Here is a 19781-nt window from a genome sequence, read left to right as displayed (position 1 = left end):
GCTTATATAAGCAGAAGGAGATCATTATACACTTCAACAATAATACTGTATGAGGATGTATTCTGATGGAAGGGGATTTCTTTGCCAAAGAGAAGATCCAATTCAGTTCCAATTGATCAATGATGGACAGAACCAGCTACACCCAAAGAAGGAATACTGAGAAATCAATGTGGACTACTTGCATTTTTGTTTTTCTTCCCAGGTTATTTTTGCCTTCTGAATCAAATTCTTCTTGTGCAACAAAAGAACTGTACTGCACACATATATTGTATCTAAGATATACTTCAACATGTTTAACATGTATGAGACTGCCTGCCCTCTAGGGGAGGGGGTGAGAAGAGGGAAGGAAAAGTTGGAACAGAAGTGAGTATAAGGGACAATGTTGTAAAAATTACCCATGCATTATGTTCTGTCAACAAAAAGCTATAATAAAAAATAAATGTATTTTCATTCATTTATTGGAGATAGAAAATAAAGAAAAGTCATTGTTATGACTCTAAGTATGAACATAGGTGATGGGGAAGAATAGTGCCTTCAATTAAAATAGGAAAGTTAGGAAGAGAGGAAGACAGATTGTGAGTTCTGTTTTAGACTTAATAAATTTGAGGTATCTAGGAGGCTTACAGGTAGAGATATTCAGCGAACTCTTGGACATGCAATGTGAGAAAGTCCAGGAGAGATAAATGAAGACTAGATTTGTACATTGTATCCAGAGATAAGCAGAAACATTTCATGGGAAATGATTTTTTGGGGGGTCAGTTTTTAAACTTTATTGCTCACTTGGAACACAAGGAAAAAAGATCACCATGAAGACTGTTTATAGTTGTGTGCCAACAAATACTGCTTTGTTGTCTTGATGGTTATAGTATATATATTCATATAAGTCAGTGTTAGCCCTTCTTTTGTATTTCTATGACCAGAGTCTAGCAGAGTACCTGGTACAAAGTAAGAGCTTAATAAATACTTGATGATTCATTTATTGATTGTTTACAGATAATGAAAAGGGAAAGGAATTTTAACAGGATTCTCTAAACTGGGGCTTTTTAATAGGTGTCTGTAAACCTGAGGTTTTAAATATTTTAATAACCAAACAGGATGTGCCAAAAGTCCCACTTAGACTTTTGAAACACTTTGGGTTTCAATATAATTGGTTTCTTTTGTAATTCTATGCATTTGATTGTATACATTTAAAAACATTAGGAGAAGGATTCACAAACTTCACTGGAATACCAAAAGGGTTCATCTCATTCCCACCTTAAGAATCTAATGATTACTCAAAAGTTTGCAACAAGTTAAACATTAAATGTCACATACACACAGTCCAAAAGAAACTGACATCTTAATAGACCAAAAACAGTAAATGGAAGTCTCAATTCTGGACTAGAGAGACAGGGAAAGGAAAGAGAACAATATTTTTTTTTTTTGCATCAATACATATTTGCCCCTTGAATCTATTGGGGAAAAGAAATACACAAAAGAAAATTGGCAGTTGCCAGATGGTACCTAGAGGAGGGGAATGATATTCATGAAGTCAAATTCACTTCTAAGGAAGAAAAAAAATTTCTTGGCAAATAACTGAGCACCTAAAAGTATCTCACATATGTATAAATTTTTAAAGATTTTAAAGTGCTTTCCTCACAATAACAATTATTATCCCCATTTTAGAATGTAGAAATTTGGAGAAAAGAAGTATCTGACCAAAGATCACACAACTAGTTAGTAACAGAGCCAGGAATCAAATTTAGATGTTCAACTACAAATTCGATACTCGCCTTCTCTCTCTAATCTGTCACTTTTTACAACAGTGATTAAATACCACCCCTTTTGGAGGACCTTGAAAAGAAATCTTAACCAACTCCCTTTCAATAACTATTGTAATTATCATACTATGTATTGTCCTATAAATTGAATGTCTGCCTTGTTATTCCTTTAGTCTATTTTAAATCTCTTTCAAAGCTGGCACCATATCTGAAGTCTCAAAATGTGTCACTATCCTAATATATAGTTTGTATACTTTTCAGTGCGAAAAAAAATTTGTCAAAATATTTTATACATAATAGCCACCCCCCCAAAATGATCATTTAACAGTTACAGTCAACTTGCTGATAAATATAAGATTTATCAAGTAATTAACTATCACAGTGATAAATATTAGAGCAACATATGGCCTTTGTTAAATAAATACTGCTTGACTATAAACTATAAACTTCTTGAGAAGCAATGATCAATTTTTTATATCCATGATATAATGTCTGCCACATAGTACATGCTTTGCATTTCAGTTGAGCTAAATTTGAATTGAATTGTATTTTGAATTGTTATCTGAATTGAATAAAATATGATAATATACCCTTCATATCTTGGACATAATGAACAATCTAAAATGAATACATGTGGCTAAATGCCACATCTTTGTCAAATGTTTTGAAAGAGGATCTGATGGAATCATTCAATCCTGAATATTGTTTCATCTAAAATCTAATACCCAGAGTGAAAAAAAAAAAAATCAGAGTGCAAAAGGTCTTAGTTGTACTAATAACATAGTATGCACACGTTAAATATTGTTTCAAATATTTATTTTCATGGCAAAAATAGACTATTATATATTCATTTCACATATATTACATTTAGTCCTTCAAGCTTTTCTGCCCATCAAATAAATGCAATTTACAAATTGTTTTACAAACCAATTTCAGTTTTACTAGAATTAAAGCTGTTCTGATTATACATTTTTACAGTATCAATGACCAAACAATGAAACATACAGAATTATTTTTGAAAGTAAAAAATAATACTTGACAACTCATTTGTGCTATCATTGAAAAAAGAAAACTGGTGCACTGGCCTATCTGGAAGCAATACGGCCACTGTACATCCTACCAACTTTCTCCAAATTTCAAGTTTCCATTAGATTTAACAAATTGTAGTAATAGTTATAGAAAATAATCCAAAATTTACCAGTGAAAACTTTTTTTCTCTCTGAAAATTTAAAAAAAACTTTGCTTCACAAAGGATACTATTTGGTAGGATTTGAATGGTTTCCTTTTTAAAAAATTATGTAACAGAATATATACAAATTAATTTTCTGACCTGCTATAGGGATGTTTTCTTTCATTTGAATTTAATAACTTTGCACACCAAATTATTTTCTCCCCATATGAAGACTATCTTTTTGTTTTGTTTTTTTTAAGTATTATATAATAGCATTTTAAAACTAAGTTTCTTAATCACATCACTGAATCAAAGGGAATGAACACAAGCAACGAAATTGCCTGACCACTGCCAAGGGTTGAGTATACACTCATATGTTTTAAATTGATCTTCCAAAAAGCAAACTGCTCCAATATAGCAAGGAAAATTTCTCCTTCTCTGAATGTGTTAGACATTCTGAAGCATACTAATAAACTGAACAGTTTATACCTGCAAAGACAAACACTGAGCTATTGAACTTTTAAGTTGGATGTTATTAACCAAAGAAAATTTATTTCCAAAAATACTGAAGATAAGCATTAACAAGATCTATAACTACTTGTTCAATATCATGAAAAATGTACTATGTTAAAGCCCACTGGCTGTGCTAGCAATTTAAAAAAATGTTCCAAGTTCCACATTTTATTCCTTTAGTTAAGTTCTCTCTAATTCCCATGTTTAGTTTGAGGAAATATGCCAACTTAATTATTTGACAGTGCAAAAAATTTATATTAGTGCCCATAACTATTCAGTAATAGCGTCCTAATGAGATATATGTTCCAAGTCAACATCTAAATACTTGTTTTTAATTCTTTAATAATTTAACATTGTATCTTTACCTGAAATAGTATCCTTCACGGCTTGGACATGATGAATAATCTAAAGATGCTAAATGTTAATGTACCACTCCAGAAATTAGTTGTATGCTATAAATAGCTCAGTCTCCATAAGATAAAATTAGGCCCGTTCAAGTACATCTGCTCTGTCAGAGGTAAATATGACCCAAATTATAATTTAACAATTCCGAATAGAAACTGCTAATTCTAAATGAAAAGTTTAAGGTCCAGTCTCTGTCAGATCAGTTGCATATCCACAAGAGTTAATCGGATAGCCTTCAATCCATACTTTTAGTTTCGTGGATTCAGACTAGAATTCAGGTTAGAAAGGAATTCATGGAGAATGTAATTCAGTTCCCTAATAGTGCAAGTAAGGAAACTAATAGTAAGATCAATTAAAAAAAAACAAACGTTTGTGGAATAAAATGACTTGTTCATGGTCATCTCATTGGCTAGTAGCAAAGCCAGCAAGTAGAACAAAAGTTCAGCCTCCTACTCTAATGCCCCCTTTTAAAAAAAAATGACCCCTTTTTAATCTGTCCCCAAGTTTAATGTAAGAAACTGATCTCTTGACAAATGTTAAAATCACTGTCGAAAAGGCATTATACCAATAGCTATTAAGTTTCTCAAAATGATTCTTTTTGATATATATTTTTTAAAAAACTATGGAAACAGGCTACCAAAGAAGGTAATTGGCTATTTTCTCAATGGTCTATGGATTAACCATATAGATGCTGAAGACCATATAACAAAACAATTTTTGCCTAGCAAGGTCTGTTTTATGGAAGTAATCCAACATAGCTCTAGCAATATAATGCTGGCATAAGAAATAAAGTCAAAGAAACAAAAATAAAGCCATCTGATTTTGTAGATTTACAGTGTCTTATCATTACAAGACAAATCCTATTATCACAAATAGCATTATTGTAAAATTATATCCATAATGAAAAGAATTCCAAATACTCAGCCAAATGGATTTTTTTCAAGTGAAATCTGAAACAAAAAAGTTCCAGGATAAGAACAAGTTGGAAAATGTATATGTAATATGATTTGACTTTTCCTATGTGCATTACTGACTCATGAAACCTAAGTCAGTCACCCTTAAACGATGCCTTTAGAGAGAAAAGTTGTACATTTAATCATGAAATCTGTCCCAGTCTCAGCAATCAATTCAGATAACTGAGGCAAAAAAAAAGATTGTTTAGATTGCTTTTCTGAACTATCCAGGTAATTATAAAAATCCTTCAATCTTGTTTTGGTTTATTGTGGACCAGCTCTTAAATGGGCATGGTATTTTGCAATCACATGCCGAGTTTTTATACTGGGAATTTCACACACACGCGCGCGCACGCACACACGCATGCACACACACACACACACACACACACACATACTCTTTCAGTAGTACCCATACACACTTATTCTTAGTAATTCATCTATGCTAGAGCTTCTTTTGTATAGAATGAAACTTTCTCAATATGCCATGGGTATAAATTTGGTATAAACATAAATTAATTCTACATAAGGATGGTACTAGATGCAGCCAGGAATAAATATAACCAAAAGCTTACACATTTTTGTAGTATTTTACATGACAAAACAAATAATTTATTAAAGCTAATGAAGAGTCATCAATAATGTCTAGTTTGTCTTGTGAATGCTTCTTTAGAAGTTTGGAACATTTTGTTAGTAGCATAGACTACATTTAAGAGATTATAATGCAAACATTCCTTACTTGATACTAATCTGAGTTTAGAGTTCATTAACTAAAATGAGATTAAAAAAAAAAAGCAACTATGGTCACTATTTATTTCTTATTAAGTAGTAGAATTCCTAATAGTTCACCAAAGTTATGGGATACTTTAAGGAATTTCTCCGAACTTTTAAGAACTGAACATTATTTTAAGCATCTTAGGGAATAAGCCATCATCGTAAACTTTTGCCGATGTCTGTAATATACTATATTTCTAATATTTTCCAGCACTTTAATTTAATCTTATCAGCAACATAAAATCCCTTCAAACTTAATTTTAAAAATCACTATATATATATTTAATCAAGAAATGCCCAATATTCTAATATTCTGATAAGTTGAGAGTTATATGCCTTAAAGAATATATATGCCTTAAAGAATATATATGCCTTAAAGAATACTCATTGCAATCTAAACTATAATATTTCTTATCTTGGTAACTTTTTACCTTCCAAATTACACCATATAACCTGATCTTTTTTTAAGTCTTTATATCAAAAATCACTTTTAATTTTTAATTTACATTAAATCCTCAAACTAATTTATATTCCCAATAAACATCTTTCCCTAAATTAACCTTTTAAAAGAAAAAGGTTTGTGCAAAAGAAAATAACTGAACTCCATTTGTTGTTGCAAATTGTCCCAAATGTAGCCTACTTTTAATAAATTAATCAAAACACATCTTCATATAAATTTTCTTAAAGGTATAAACACTAAGCCCCCTTCAACCTATGAATAAAAGGTTGAAAGAAAACTTGGCCAGTTTTAAACTCAAATAAAAAGAAATATGCAGTTAAAAAATCTCAAAGTCCCAGTGCCCTATAATTTAGCAGGCACAGGAAAGGTACTACTCAATGTGCTCTTTGCTTTCTGGAAGTCTGTGCTAGCAGGTTTTCTCATTTATTCCTATCAAAACAAGAACTTAGAACTAAATTCTAGGGCTCACTTTCATGCTTCACAGTAGATGTTCCAAAAGAATATCATCAATTTTTCCCATAAATATCTGTATGATATTCTAAAATAAGACGTTCATTTCTTTTTTTAAAACTATGCTCTAGAATATTTCTTTAAAAGCACTCCTAATCAGGAAAAAAAAAATAAGGGATAACGTCAGCAATGACAATAATTGTCACTGGTAAATACTGCATTTTCACCTATTTTTGTGAAATTATATATTTTGATATAAATCTGCTATAACTCTCTTATTTAGAACCAAAAAATAACCAAACATTATGTAATTTTGACAGGTTGTAATACAATTAATTGCTAGTTAGCAAGCATGGCAAGGCCACAAACAACTGTTGTTTTGCTGTATCCTCTGTGGAATCACATTATTGTTTGAAAGACAAATTTGAAGAATACATAGTATAACTATTTTCCACTAATTTCTCTTTACAACTACTACAAAATATTCAAATATTCAAAGGGCACAAAAAGCATTACATGGGTTCTACGATCTACTAAAAATAATGCGTCACTTTAGTTAAGTTACTAAAGCTAAAATATACCACTTTAGTTTCTTAATTTATTCACTTGTAATCAATTTATCAAAATAAGAAAATGGACATCTCATATAATAGCCTTTAATTCAGTTTTCATAGTGTAATATCTTCTTATCAATAGGGTATTCCTTTCAAAAAGGTTTAAATTGGATTCAAACTGGAGGAAGAAGGATAGTAAGGAAGTTAGCACCACTGAAAACATATACAAGAAATTCACTCAACACAACAATTCAAATATATGTGGAGAAAGGAAAAATTGCCATGAAAGATAACACGTGTAGTAACCATTACAGCATTATGTAAAAGTTAGACATTATTATTATATAATTCCATTCTTTCAAGCAGCTAGCTACTACTGAACATCATCATTGGGTCTATTGTCCTTTAGACAGGACTTTTTTGTTGTTGTTGACTCTTGTCCAAATTGTTTTGATTCATAGCTTCTAAATTTTGCTTTCACTACTTAAGAAATCTCTTGTAAGTTATATTTAGACTGGCAAATATATCACCACAAAACTGTCCCAAGTAAATCTTCTACCATGGTTGATAATGACACACATTTATTGATTAATAATAAATAAATCGGCATCTCTGATTTACCATGGAGTTTAAAACCACTCACTAATGCCCAAAGAATGATAACAGCCTTAGAAGAATTGATAGGATGTTGGTGCCATAAGGAGACAACTTTGGAATGGATGTTGGTAGAAGGATATAGAAATGAATACTCCAAAAAAAAAAAAAAAAAAAAAAAGTGGGGTTTCTTATGCTTACAACTAGCCCATAGTCTTCCCTCTAGCATTAACATAAAGCATGAAATCACTTTTTCCCCTTATGCCATTTCATTCCTCCCTCAAGTTGCCCTTTTGTGAAATTTTGTGTATTTCTTACAATGATTTAAGTGGGGCAGGAAGAGAAGGCAAGGAACATGATATGATTTGTCCCAGAATCTGAATGCCTCCAAGAAAGATCCTCTCTTCTATCAGTCTTTCAAGCATTTCTCCTTACCCCTCAGTACTCTCAAGGGTGGTATAAGTTTAGGAGAACAAATTAGTAATACTGTATCTTTGTAACAACAAAAGAAAATAAAACTTTCCAACATGCTCATAACCATGTTGCACTTTCTCATATCTTATCCTACATACTCAAAATCCTTATTTCTTACATTCAAACTATAAAATATTTCTTTCAAAACATCATCCTCATTACTATTGTTAATGGTTCAATTCAAAAAGCAATGCATGGAAGGAACTGAAATGTATTGATTTTTAATTTTTTAAAAAGTGCTTTAAAACCATCTTATTTGTCTACTAAAATTTCAACTAGTAAAAAAAATCAAAGGGTTATCCTAAAGTTATGAATAACACTGAAAATAAATTGAATGCTGTTGACTCTATTACTTAAATATTTGAAGTGACTATGCATTCAGTTCCAACTCTTCCTTTAACAAACCTGAAAATAATTGAGATTTTTTTCATTTTCAATTGTAATTCAGAAAATTTCAAAGTTGAAAATAAAAAAATTAGTTTTCTGAAAACAAATAAGTTTCCTATCTCCTAAATGAGACCTTTAAATGTCTGTCATTTGATATTTCAACTCTAAGTTATCAAGAATAAAAAATAAGCAAAGACAATGATGAAAAGATATTGACATTAAAAATATATTTATATATATTTATAAAGTTGATGCATCCAAAAACCAGTTGTAATTGTGGACAAGTCCCATAGAAAGTTGGCTTTCTTACTAAAGAACCCCTAGAAACTTTTTAGTCACAAAATAAAATTCTCTTATCAAAAAGTAGTTTTGAGATAGAAATCTATACATTGCTTTTACGATTGCCAGAACTGCCCAGCATAGTTTTGTAAGGTAGAGTATTATTTCATATAGAAAACATAACCTCAAGAATGTGTGCAAGTACCGCAAATCAGCATAGCCAGAGCTGAGCTCAGTTACCCTAACAAGTCCCCAATTCTCCACCACTTCCTCCAAGCCAAAATCTGCCTCAGTCAGCCCTATAACTTTCAAGGCTCTATACAGTGCATCACTATGAGCTGACCCTAGCACCCTATACCTTGTGTAAGAAGACCTGGGGGAAGGAAGAAAGCTCAAGAACAAATGGGTTTACCGTAATAAACCCACTTTTTTTCCTTGTAAACTCTTATAGGTTATTGGGTCCCAGGAGAAATAGGTGGAGGTTATATGAGCCTTGAGTTTCTCAGGAACTGGATAAGAACACCATAGACAAAAGTGTACTGACAGAGAGTCTGCACCATCATCATTCTTTGTTGCCTCAGCATGTCTAGCACTCGTGGGATGTCCAGCATCTGGGGAAAGAAAAAAATGGGAAATCAGAAAAGGTTCCCTGAGCATTAAGGGAATTCCAAAAGAAGGGGAAATGTGAGGAAAAGGGGAGTCAGAGATGCCCACATCTGGCTTGCTTTAATTAGGTGACCCAGGGGATTGCTTCCAGGATTAGATATAAGAATTCATATTTGGCTTTTATAATCTTTTATAAAATGATCCCATCCTATTTTTCCAGTTTTCTACCACCCCAAATCCTCTGCGATCCCATGACCCAGCCTCCCTACTGCCCTCCATACATGACTTCAAGTCTCAGCTAAAACCTTACTTTCTTCAAGAAACTTTTGCTGATTCCCCTTACTGCCATTGCCCTCCCTCGTTGATTATCTACAATTTACTCTAAACAGAGCTTCTGAGTGAGTATCTAGTTGATGAAATGTTTTCTTCCCCTAAATCATAAGCTCCTTCAGATCAGGACTTGTTTTTTGCTTTTCTTTGTATCTCCAGTGATAAGCACAGTGCTTAACACACACATATGAAGTGCTTCATAAATTCTAGTTGATGAACTGATGAATGGGAGCTTGGACTTGTCTCAAAGATCCTAAGTCTGAAGATTTTCTGCTTCTCTAGACTCCGGAAAAGGGGAGGAAAAAAATGTCCTCCATCCCTTCTTTGTTAAAAAAGACTGTAAATGTGGAATATTATTTATATAGTCAGACCTAAATAATGTATACATTGATTTTTCTGAACTACCTTTTTCCTTTTTATTTTTCCCTTTATTTTGTGAATTCACTGGGAGCAATGTAGTCAGAGATAAGTGATGTAAAAATAAAAGATAGCAATAAAATTGTTTTTAGAAAGATTCGGTACTTCTATTCTTTGACCAAATTTTACTACACAAACTCATCTATTGGTTTAAAAACAAATAAATACAGAATGGAAGTAAGTTTTAGAAGTAGGAAAAAACTAAAAATACCCTTTCATAGTAAAGATAAAAAAGTCAAGGGGAAAAAAGGTTAAGCAAAAAGAAAGCAAAACAAAAAATAAAAAAGTTCAATCAAGTGATTATTACATAGAGTAGTCATCTCTGACCCAACTAAGAATATGTTGGAGCAGTAGATAGAGCACTGGCCCTGAAATGAGGAGGATCTGAGTTCAAACCTGACCTCAGACACTTAACATTTCCTAGCTGTGTGATTCTGGGCAAGTTAGTTAACCCCAATTAATTGCCTCAGCCAAAAAAAAAAAAATCAGTTTTTTGTTATTAAAGGGAATTTGTGCATTGTGGACAAGACCACTGGACTTGAAATCTCAACGTTCTGTAGTCAAACACTGCCTCATAAACTTTTAACTGCTCAGTCTCAGTTTCCTCCCTTGAAAATTATGGGGCTGTCATTCTAAGGTCTTTTCCAACTTTAAATCTCAAATCCCCCTATTTAGCATGAAAAGTCTCAACACACAAATGCAACCTCATTGTGCTCCAAACAGGCAATCATGATCTCTGACAAAATAACCACTCCAGTTCTTCCTACTCCAGCACTGCAATGGACCAGCAAAGGAGGGTTGGGGCCTTTAGGTTCAGTTGTGCTGTTCGTATGGCGACGGACTGACTGGATCTCCTCCAGGTACGCTGTCAAAGTCAATAAGAGAGAGAGAGTCAGAAACAAAGACCAAGAGAAACAGAGATACAAAAACAGAGAAATAGAGGAGGAGGTAGGAATGGAGGAAGGGGAGGACAGAGAAAAAAGAGATACAGACGGGAGTGGGGAGAGACAGAGACAGAAACAGAGAGAGAGATAGAGACAGAGAAAAACAGAGAAAGAGAAAGTCAAAGATAGAAACAGACAGAGACACAGAGAGGAAGGGAAATAAGCTCCATACAATTGTAATGAAACCACTTTATTTGTTTTCAGTTGGAGGCAGTAGGTACAGTGAAAAGTAGGCTGGATTTAGTCAGAGGAACTAATTTCAAGCCCTACCTCTGCCCTGTGACCCTTCTGTTTCCTAGGTCCCCTCTGAGGCTCCTCCTAACTCGGGGTGCTTGCCAGGCAAGGCCACAACCTTACTTGCTCCTACCTAGCTTTCCAATGGCCCTTCTTTTGGCAGCCAAACTCTTCCGGATGGCGTGTGTGGTGAGGGCCTAGGAGGGCACCCGGAGCCCGCTTGCTCTCCCTGGCCTCCGAGCACGAGGCTAACGTCACTTACACAAAAACCCCTTGAGATCCTCCGGACAGCCATGCTCGGGCCAGTCAGTGTACTGGAGATGCCAAATTGTTCTTTCTTGTCCAGTAAGAAGATGTTTGATTTTCAAGCCCGTTGTGGCGTAGCAGCCAGAGTCGGTGCGGAACCGCGTGGTGATCTTAAATCTCCCATAAGTCACAGTGTTGTGCCTCGAACCAAGCCGCGGCCAGTACCTAAAGCTCTTCTCTCGACCGCCCTCCTTTAAAAAAGGTGGGAGAAGAGGCATTTAGAAATGTGGCACAGACACTTCCTCTGCCCTTGAGGTCAATAAATCGATGACTGTCCCCTCTAAATTTCCCTTCATTTCTTTCTTAAGGTGGCAGCTTCTCCCTAGGAATCCTGCAGGAATCATTTTCAGACAACTAGTACTCACCTCTTCCGCTGTGGCCATTGCTATGATAGCAATCCCTTGTTCCCACACCATCTGCCAAAAATCCTGACATGTATTTTGCAAAGGTCCTTGGGTGGCAATATAATCCCATTCAATGCCGCCAACAGAGACCTAAAGATGGGAAAATTTAAAAGAAAACCTCAAATCAAGGCCTGAGAGATTTATGAAGCAAGTGCCAACAGTACAATCACTCATACTTCTTTGAGAACAGAGTATTTGCTTGAATATTTATTGGATTTAATTGATTGCTATTCAAAGGAAATATAAAGTTTTGAATTTCACCTTTAGAAATGAATATATCCAAACCCCACACATTACTGGTTAGAAAATTATCACATTTGAAGTGAGTAGAATAACAACATTGTATACAATAACAGCAATGTTGTCATGATAATCAGCTATGAAAGATTTAGTTCTTTAGATCAAAACAATGATCCACAATAATTCCTTTTTTTTTTTATATTTGCATTCTGATTTTTTTTTTTTTGGCTGAGGCAATTAATTGGGGTTAACTGACTTGCCCAGAATCACACAGCTAGGAAATGTTAAGTGTCTGAGGTCAAGTTTGAACTCAGATCCTCCTCATTTCAGGGCCAGTGCTCTATCTACTGCTCCACCTAGCTGTCCCCAATTTACAAAAATTCCAAAGGATTCATAATGAAAATTGCTATTCCCCTCCAGAGAGAGAAGTGATGAACTCTATGTGCAGAATGAAGAATTTTTTTCACTTTTTTTTTTTGTTTTCCCCCCATAATATGGCTAATGTAGAAATGTTTTAATTTACTTCAGATGTATAATAGGCATTACTTTTTTTGCCAAGGGAGGGAGAAAATTTGAAACAAAACATTTTAAAATATTCTCACATTTAGAAAAGATTTTTAATGCCCACAATAATGAATTTTCCATAATAAAAAAAAAACTTTTTTTTATAATTTCCTTTCTAAAACAGAAGAGTGAGAAAGGCAAGATAAGAATGATTATTCTTGGGGGCAGCTAGATGACTCAGTTGATAGGGAACCAGCCCTGAATCCAGGAGCACCTGAGTTCAAATCAAGCCTCAGAAACTTAATAGTTCCTAGCTGTGTGACCCTGGACAAGTTATTTAACCCCCAATTGTCTCCTCAAAAAATAAAAATAATTTTTAAAAAGTTATAATGATTAATCTTATTTTATGACGAGATAGAGATTTAGAGAGGTCAAAATGATTTATCCAAAATTATGTAAGCCAAGTGTAAGAATTGGAATTCAAACCCAGATTTCTTGCATTTTCTTCTCTACAATGCTATTTTTGTTATCTTCGTTATTACTAGTATTTAACAGCTAAGACTTTAAATAACATTTTACAGCTCACAAAATACTTCATAATTATCAAATGAAAAAATTTATTATTGCTCTCTATAAACTCTTAGTACACAAATAAAGTGTCAGTTTTTATTATTTCATTTTTATAACTATTATTTCTATAATTACTTCATTAAATAGTAATATAATTATTATTATCATAGATAAGGAACCTAAGGAAGATATAATGCTTTGCTGAGTCAATATCCCTATAGATAAATTGGTCAATTAATCAATACTTATTGATGTATTTACTTACCATGAATCAGGCACTGTGCTAAGTACCAGGGATGAAAATAAAAATAAAAATAGTTCCTAATAAGGGGTAGAGTTGGAATCTGAACCTTTTTGTTTAAGGAAAATTAAACTGGTACCTCATCAGTACACACATGCTACAAGATGAATGCTGCAGATAACAATGGCAATGAGCTAGAATTATCTGGGCTCAAAACTTCCTGAAAAGATAGGGAGCTCTGATTTTCAAGTTGGGAATTAGAATTTTCACTGACACCAAACTGTGTGCACGTGCGTGTACATCTGCATATTCACGCACGCATGCGGGCGCACGCGCGCACACACACACACACACACACACACACACACATACACACACAGTTTTTATATAGTTATCTTGCAGTAATGTTGAATTGGCTACAAATTTTGGACAAGTATCAATAGTTTTTGTAGATATTGGAAATGCTTCTTAAAATTTATATATTAATGAATTATCTTCAGTTGGTGTTTTTTTGGTTTCTACTCATCCTGAGCACACAATGTTTTACATTAAGTATCCCATTATAAAATTGCCTTTCCCGTTATCAATGAGCACACATAGAAAGTGACTCCACTAAATCCTTTATTATCCTTTCCAAGGAAAATTTTTAAGCCAACTTTCCATACAGTTATCTTTAGATTTCATTTATAATGAAAAATATTAAAACACATACAGTTCTCTTCAGTCTTCCAACAGTATGTTTTCTCATTTGTTAACAGTAGTTAAGGAGCGTACCAACAATTTGAACTAAGGATTCTTAGCATTCTTTACTCCTCATTTTTTAGCTACACCATTATCATCACATCAAAGTGAAAGGGGATCACATTAGATCCATTTTGTATTTTTCTTTGTTTCATAGGTCACTAAAAACAAACATGTATCACTTAGTGGCCAAGCTACTTGTAAAGAGCCTCATCATATTTAGATAAATGACTTATTATACAAAAAATGTTATTTATTGCTGGAACTGGATTTGTAGTTTTTTCAGGATGATAGAAACTATCAGAATTAAAATTTTAATGGAATAGTATTTGAGAATCCAGAATCAATTCCAAGCTCCAGTGAAGGAGTGAACTGAATTTTTGTAGAGGAAAGTGTCAATCTCCTTTAACAAAACAGTATAAATAAAAGAATGCATGTAAGGAATAGAAGTTTAAAAATCCTCCCCAAAATTCTTTTTTAAATTCAGTGTCCAAAAGGAATTCTCTCCCGAAAATAGTGACTTCAAATACTATGTCAGTATGAGTCAAGAGTAGGAGGAAAGGAGCAAAGAAAAGCATCTGGCTTTGTTCACCCACTCATTATGAGTCATCTTTTTTTTCCTCCCATTTTAATGATTCTAACATTACTATGGTTGGGAAGCATAACACACTGTTGTCTCCAGAAAAGAGGTAGCACTGCTTCTTCAAATGACTACGGGGCAACATGTGAAGGGATGCCATTGCAGAACAGTTCGTACTTTTTGAGAGAATGGCTTCCATGATTACCTTGTATGAATATATAAAAAATATATGAAGCAATCCTGGGATAAAGGTTTTTAAATTACTAGGAGGACAGAAACAAGGATTAAAAGACCAAGATTTTACTATGGGACAAAAATCTTTTAAGCATCCCCTGAGTTCACATACTTATAGTGGGATGCTCACCATATCAAATGGACATAACTTTACATAAAATATTTTTTTGAATAAGTTTTAATTTTGGTTTAAGGGTTTACTCATTTGCAAATCAGAGCTCATAATACTAGCCACTTAGAAAGATATCTTTAATACTAAAAAAAATAATATTTGTAATTTATTATGAGACTTTGGACTCCATCATACAATGAAGATATAATACATTATACTTACTTTCATCAGCTTTTGTGGTTTTGCATTTTGCAAATTGAACAGACTCTATAAACTTCTTATTGTAATTATCACATTTCAGAGAGATGTAATTATCACATTTCAGATCACATTCAGAGTAGACAGAAAATAGCTAGCAGATCTCAAAATTAGGAAGTCCTCAGTTCAAGTTCTAGCTATGAAATATATTGGCTATATAACTTTGAAGAAGTCCCTTAAACTCACACTGCTCTAGACAACTTTCTATAAATTACACAGAAGGTGAACCCATGTATTGCTACAGAAAGTTTTTTCAAAAAGAAATCTACTATAGCACTTAAAAACCAGTTCCAATCTCTATCCCTTATCCCTATCACCTTATTATCATTTACAAAAATCTACTTATCATCAATTTTCATCTCACCTTAATGTGTGAAGCATTGATATAGCCAGTATTGTTTTCTTTGGTTGGGACCAATTCTACTCTGGTATCATCATAGGGGAGCACATCTTGGAATCTGTTTCTCTCTGCATTGTCAGGGAGTCGTGCTATCGCACATTCCCCACCTATCCGTCTTTTTTTCAGAATGCGTTCATATTCTGTGAATACCATTCCCTGTTCTAATCGTTGTTCCAAAATTTTACACTGAAAAAAAAAAAAAAAGGATTATATTGAATGATGTGAAAGTGTTTATCTTTAATGATCCCAATATCAAATATTTATTATAAAGGAATTTATAGAAGGGTAGATAGCTTTTGATTTTGCTTTGGATTTACAGCTATATACTTAGCCGTATACTGAATATATATATATATATATATATATATATATATGTATGTATATATGTATGTATGTATATACTGAACATATTGAAATGTAAAAATAATTCTAGATAAAACACAAGGAAAAATGTACACTTTAAGAGCTTTGAGAGAACTTTGAGAGAAATGAAGAACATGATATACAAAGTAAGGCTGAATGAATTGCAGATGTTTAACCGGAAAAGGGCTTAGAAGAATTATGATTATAATCTTTGGTTATTTATAGGGTAGTCATGAAGTGAAGAGTTTATGCTTATTTTGCTTAGACCTGATAGTAAAGTTAGCATCAATGGGTAGGAAGAACAGGGTGATAAATTTTAGCTCAAAGTAATAGAAAACTTTGTAAGAGAGATCCCAAAATAGAATTAGCGGCCTCAACAGTTCCATTCCAAGCAGATTTAGAGTGACCAATTGTTGGTCTGTTACAGGAGATATTTTATGCATTAGATTGGATCAGAATTGAGCCAGAAAACCTCTAAAATACCTTCTAACTTTAATATTCTATAAAACATGAGCAGGATTTTGGGAAGAGGACAAAATAAGGCAGGAATCTCCCAAATTCTCCCCAAAATAAGTTAAAATAAAACCTCAATGTAAAGTTTAGAGTGGCAGAAATAGTTAAAAGTTAGGGTAAAGTAATTGTCTTTCTAAGACAATTTGAGATGATGTTTGGAATGGATACTGTGGGGATTGGACAGCTGATCAGAGGAAGATTGCAGGAGTCCTTCTCTAGTGTTGGCCATAGGATCCAGGTGCACTGACCAGATACAGACCAGGTTGTGGCTGTGAGTAAAAAAGAGCACACACACATACATCAGAGAGTGCAGTTGAAGAGGGTAGAGCCCTGCTGGCTGTGGACACTTGAAGGAAAGCAGAGTCCATTGTTTTGGATCCAGAGAAGAGTGGAAAACTGAACCTTGCCAGTGGGGGAAGAATATGAGGAAGTAGGAGACAACATTGCTGGGGGCAATGGTCACAGCTCAGGAGCAGAGAAGGGTACCTGAGGTCAGGCTCTCAGACAGAACTCAAAAAACAATCAAACAAAAATCCTAAAGCTTGAGACATTATCATCTACACCTTGGGACCAATACCTTACACCATTTATCAAGATATAGTAAAAATGGATATATAACATAGATATAAAATGGAACATAAATAAATTAGAAGAATACAGAACATATTACTCATCAGATTTATAGTTAGAATTTATGAAAAAAAGATAAGAGAGCACTGTGAGATCTAAAATGGATAATTTTGATTACATTAAATTAAAAAAATTTGTGAAAATAAAACTGATGTAGCCAAATTTAGAAGAAAAACAGAAAATTGGGGGAGGAGGGAATTTTTACACAGTTTCTCAGATAAAGGTTTCATATCCCAAATATGTAGAGAATTTTATCAAATTTACATGAATATGAAATACTGATAAATGGTCAAAGGATGTGAACAAGCTACTTTTGGATGAAGAAACCAAAGCTAAATATAATCATATGAAAAAATGTTTTAAGTCACTACAGATTAGAGAAATGCAAATTAAAACAACTTTAAAATATCATCTCATACCTACCAGATTAGCTAAATGATAGAAGAGGAAAAAATGTTGGAGGGGATGTGGAAGAATTGAGACACTAATACACTGACAGTGGAACTATGAACTGATCCAAACATTTTGGACAGTAATCAAATTGTGCCAAAGAACTATTAAACTTTCATACACTTGGACCCAGCAATACCATTATTAGGTACATTTCCCAAGGTGATGAGGGAAACAGCAAAAGAAGCCATATGTTATAAAATGTTTATAGCAGCTCTCTTTATAGTACTTAAGACCTGGAAAATGAAGAGATGCCCCTCAACTGAGGAATGGCTAAGCAATTTGGGGTATATGATTGTTATAGAATACTACTGTGCTGTAAGAAATAATGATTGATTTTAGAAAAATATGGAAAATCTTGCATGAAAAAATGAGGAGTGAAAAGAGCAGAACCAAGAGAACACTGTATATGATAATATCAATATTATTTGAAAAACGACTGTGAAAGACTAGATTATATTGCTCAAATCACTACAAAGGACCTATGAAGAATGATGCAATCGTCTTCCAGAGAAAGAACTGATAAAAAGAATATGCATAATAGGGTTTTAAATATATAATATATTTGAGTCAAATGGTAGCCTTTTGCGGGTTGGGGAGGCAGCAAGAAAGTTATGAACTTAAAATATAGCCAGAAAGTTTTAATTAAATTTTTAAAAGGAAAATAAAATACCATTGGAAAAAATATTCTATGAAATGCAATATAAAACAGACAAAACAGAAAATAGGTCATTTGGCTAAGGAGATAAAAATATTTCCTTCTATAAATTGAAGATTAGACTAGAGTAATGTTATACAAAGAGCTCTATGAGCAAGGAGAGAGAAAAATACTTTCCAAAAAAAGAACAAATTGAAAAAGTTATGATTAATTCAGTCATCATAAACTAATATTTTTATTTGATACTATGAAAAACAATAAAGATAAAAATAATAGCAAATATCTAGAACAACCTTGACATACATATAAACAAATTCATTTATATTAGCAAAGTTTATGACTGATATATTTAATAATTTAATCAAGAAATTATCTTTTGAAAGATATTATTTTGAAAGAAATCACAATTGACTTACAAATAAAATTATTGGTTTATAATAACTGATTTATAAATAAAATTAAAATTAAAATTGCATTTGATAAAAAAAATTATTGGAGTAAAATGGCAAAAATAAATAATTTAAATGGTCTCATTTTTTTTTCCAAAGGCATATACAAATGTTACCAGCTCTTCAAATTCTAAAAAACTCTAAAAATAGATAAAATAGATAAATAAATAATGAAAATGAAACATAAAAACAGTCCTAGATGGCTAGTACAGGATAAAAATCAGAAAAATTCTGTAAGATATTCTCACTTTTAAGTGATTCATAATTTTTATGACATTAACTCTAAATTTACTCAAATTTGAAATCCAAGTGATAGAATTCCAAAATCCTATATTATTGCCATCAGATTTGGGATTTAATAATAATAATAAAACTTTATGGAGATCCTTTTAAAAATTATTTTATCATTAAAGTAGAAATCCAATATCCAAACTAGTTTTTACATACCCTCTCATCATTGGTTGCTCTGGTAGGCACTTCCTTTCCTTCATCAGGCAAGGGCATTCTAGATAAGGATAATCCATTTAAAGCAGCTAGTTTAAGAGGACCACATTTTTTTGCATCTGCTCGATTCTTTTTCATACCCTAGAGAAAAATTTACATATATTTAACATACATATGACAACAATGTACAATAATAACATAACACATATACATTTATACATGTTTTTATACATACATACCTCTAAAAAGAGAAAAATGAAATTGCAATGGACTTAATGCTAGCCAGAGAGATGAAACGTTTCTCTTCAGACTTACAAATCACAGGGAATGTTCTACTGTTTCTGTCTACATGTTTGTGTTCATGTCTTGAATTAGAGTC

The 19781-nt window shown here is 32.9% G+C and overlaps 1 protein-coding gene across 1 annotated transcript in view; it reads right to left on the bottom strand.

Moving 5' to 3' along the window:
- Positions 1-2559: 2559 nt before the first annotated feature.
- The window catches only part of PTPN21 (protein tyrosine phosphatase non-receptor type 21), a 108396-nt gene continuing 91174 nt past the window's right edge, over positions 2560-19781 (bottom strand). The window contains exons 14-19 of the mRNA XM_051977433.1: positions 19406-19543; positions 15860-16081; positions 11977-12105; positions 11568-11802; positions 10832-10992; positions 2560-9385 (exon numbers count right to left, since the gene is read on the bottom strand). Of these exons, the coding sequence (XP_051833393.1) occupies positions 9257-9385; positions 10832-10992; positions 11568-11802; positions 11977-12105; positions 15860-16081; positions 19406-19543 (1014 nt within the window). The 3' untranslated portion in view covers positions 2560-9256. The remainder of the gene's footprint in view (positions 9386-10831; positions 10993-11567; positions 11803-11976; positions 12106-15859; positions 16082-19405; positions 19544-19781) is intronic.

This window comes from Antechinus flavipes, chromosome 2 (assembly GCF_016432865.1).
Source record: "Antechinus flavipes isolate AdamAnt ecotype Samford, QLD, Australia chromosome 2, AdamAnt_v2, whole genome shotgun sequence".
Taxonomy (NCBI): domain Eukaryota; kingdom Metazoa; phylum Chordata; class Mammalia; order Dasyuromorphia; family Dasyuridae; genus Antechinus; species Antechinus flavipes.
The sequence above is the reverse complement of the archived record's forward strand: the minus strand, read 5'-3'. Positions and strand labels throughout refer to the sequence as shown.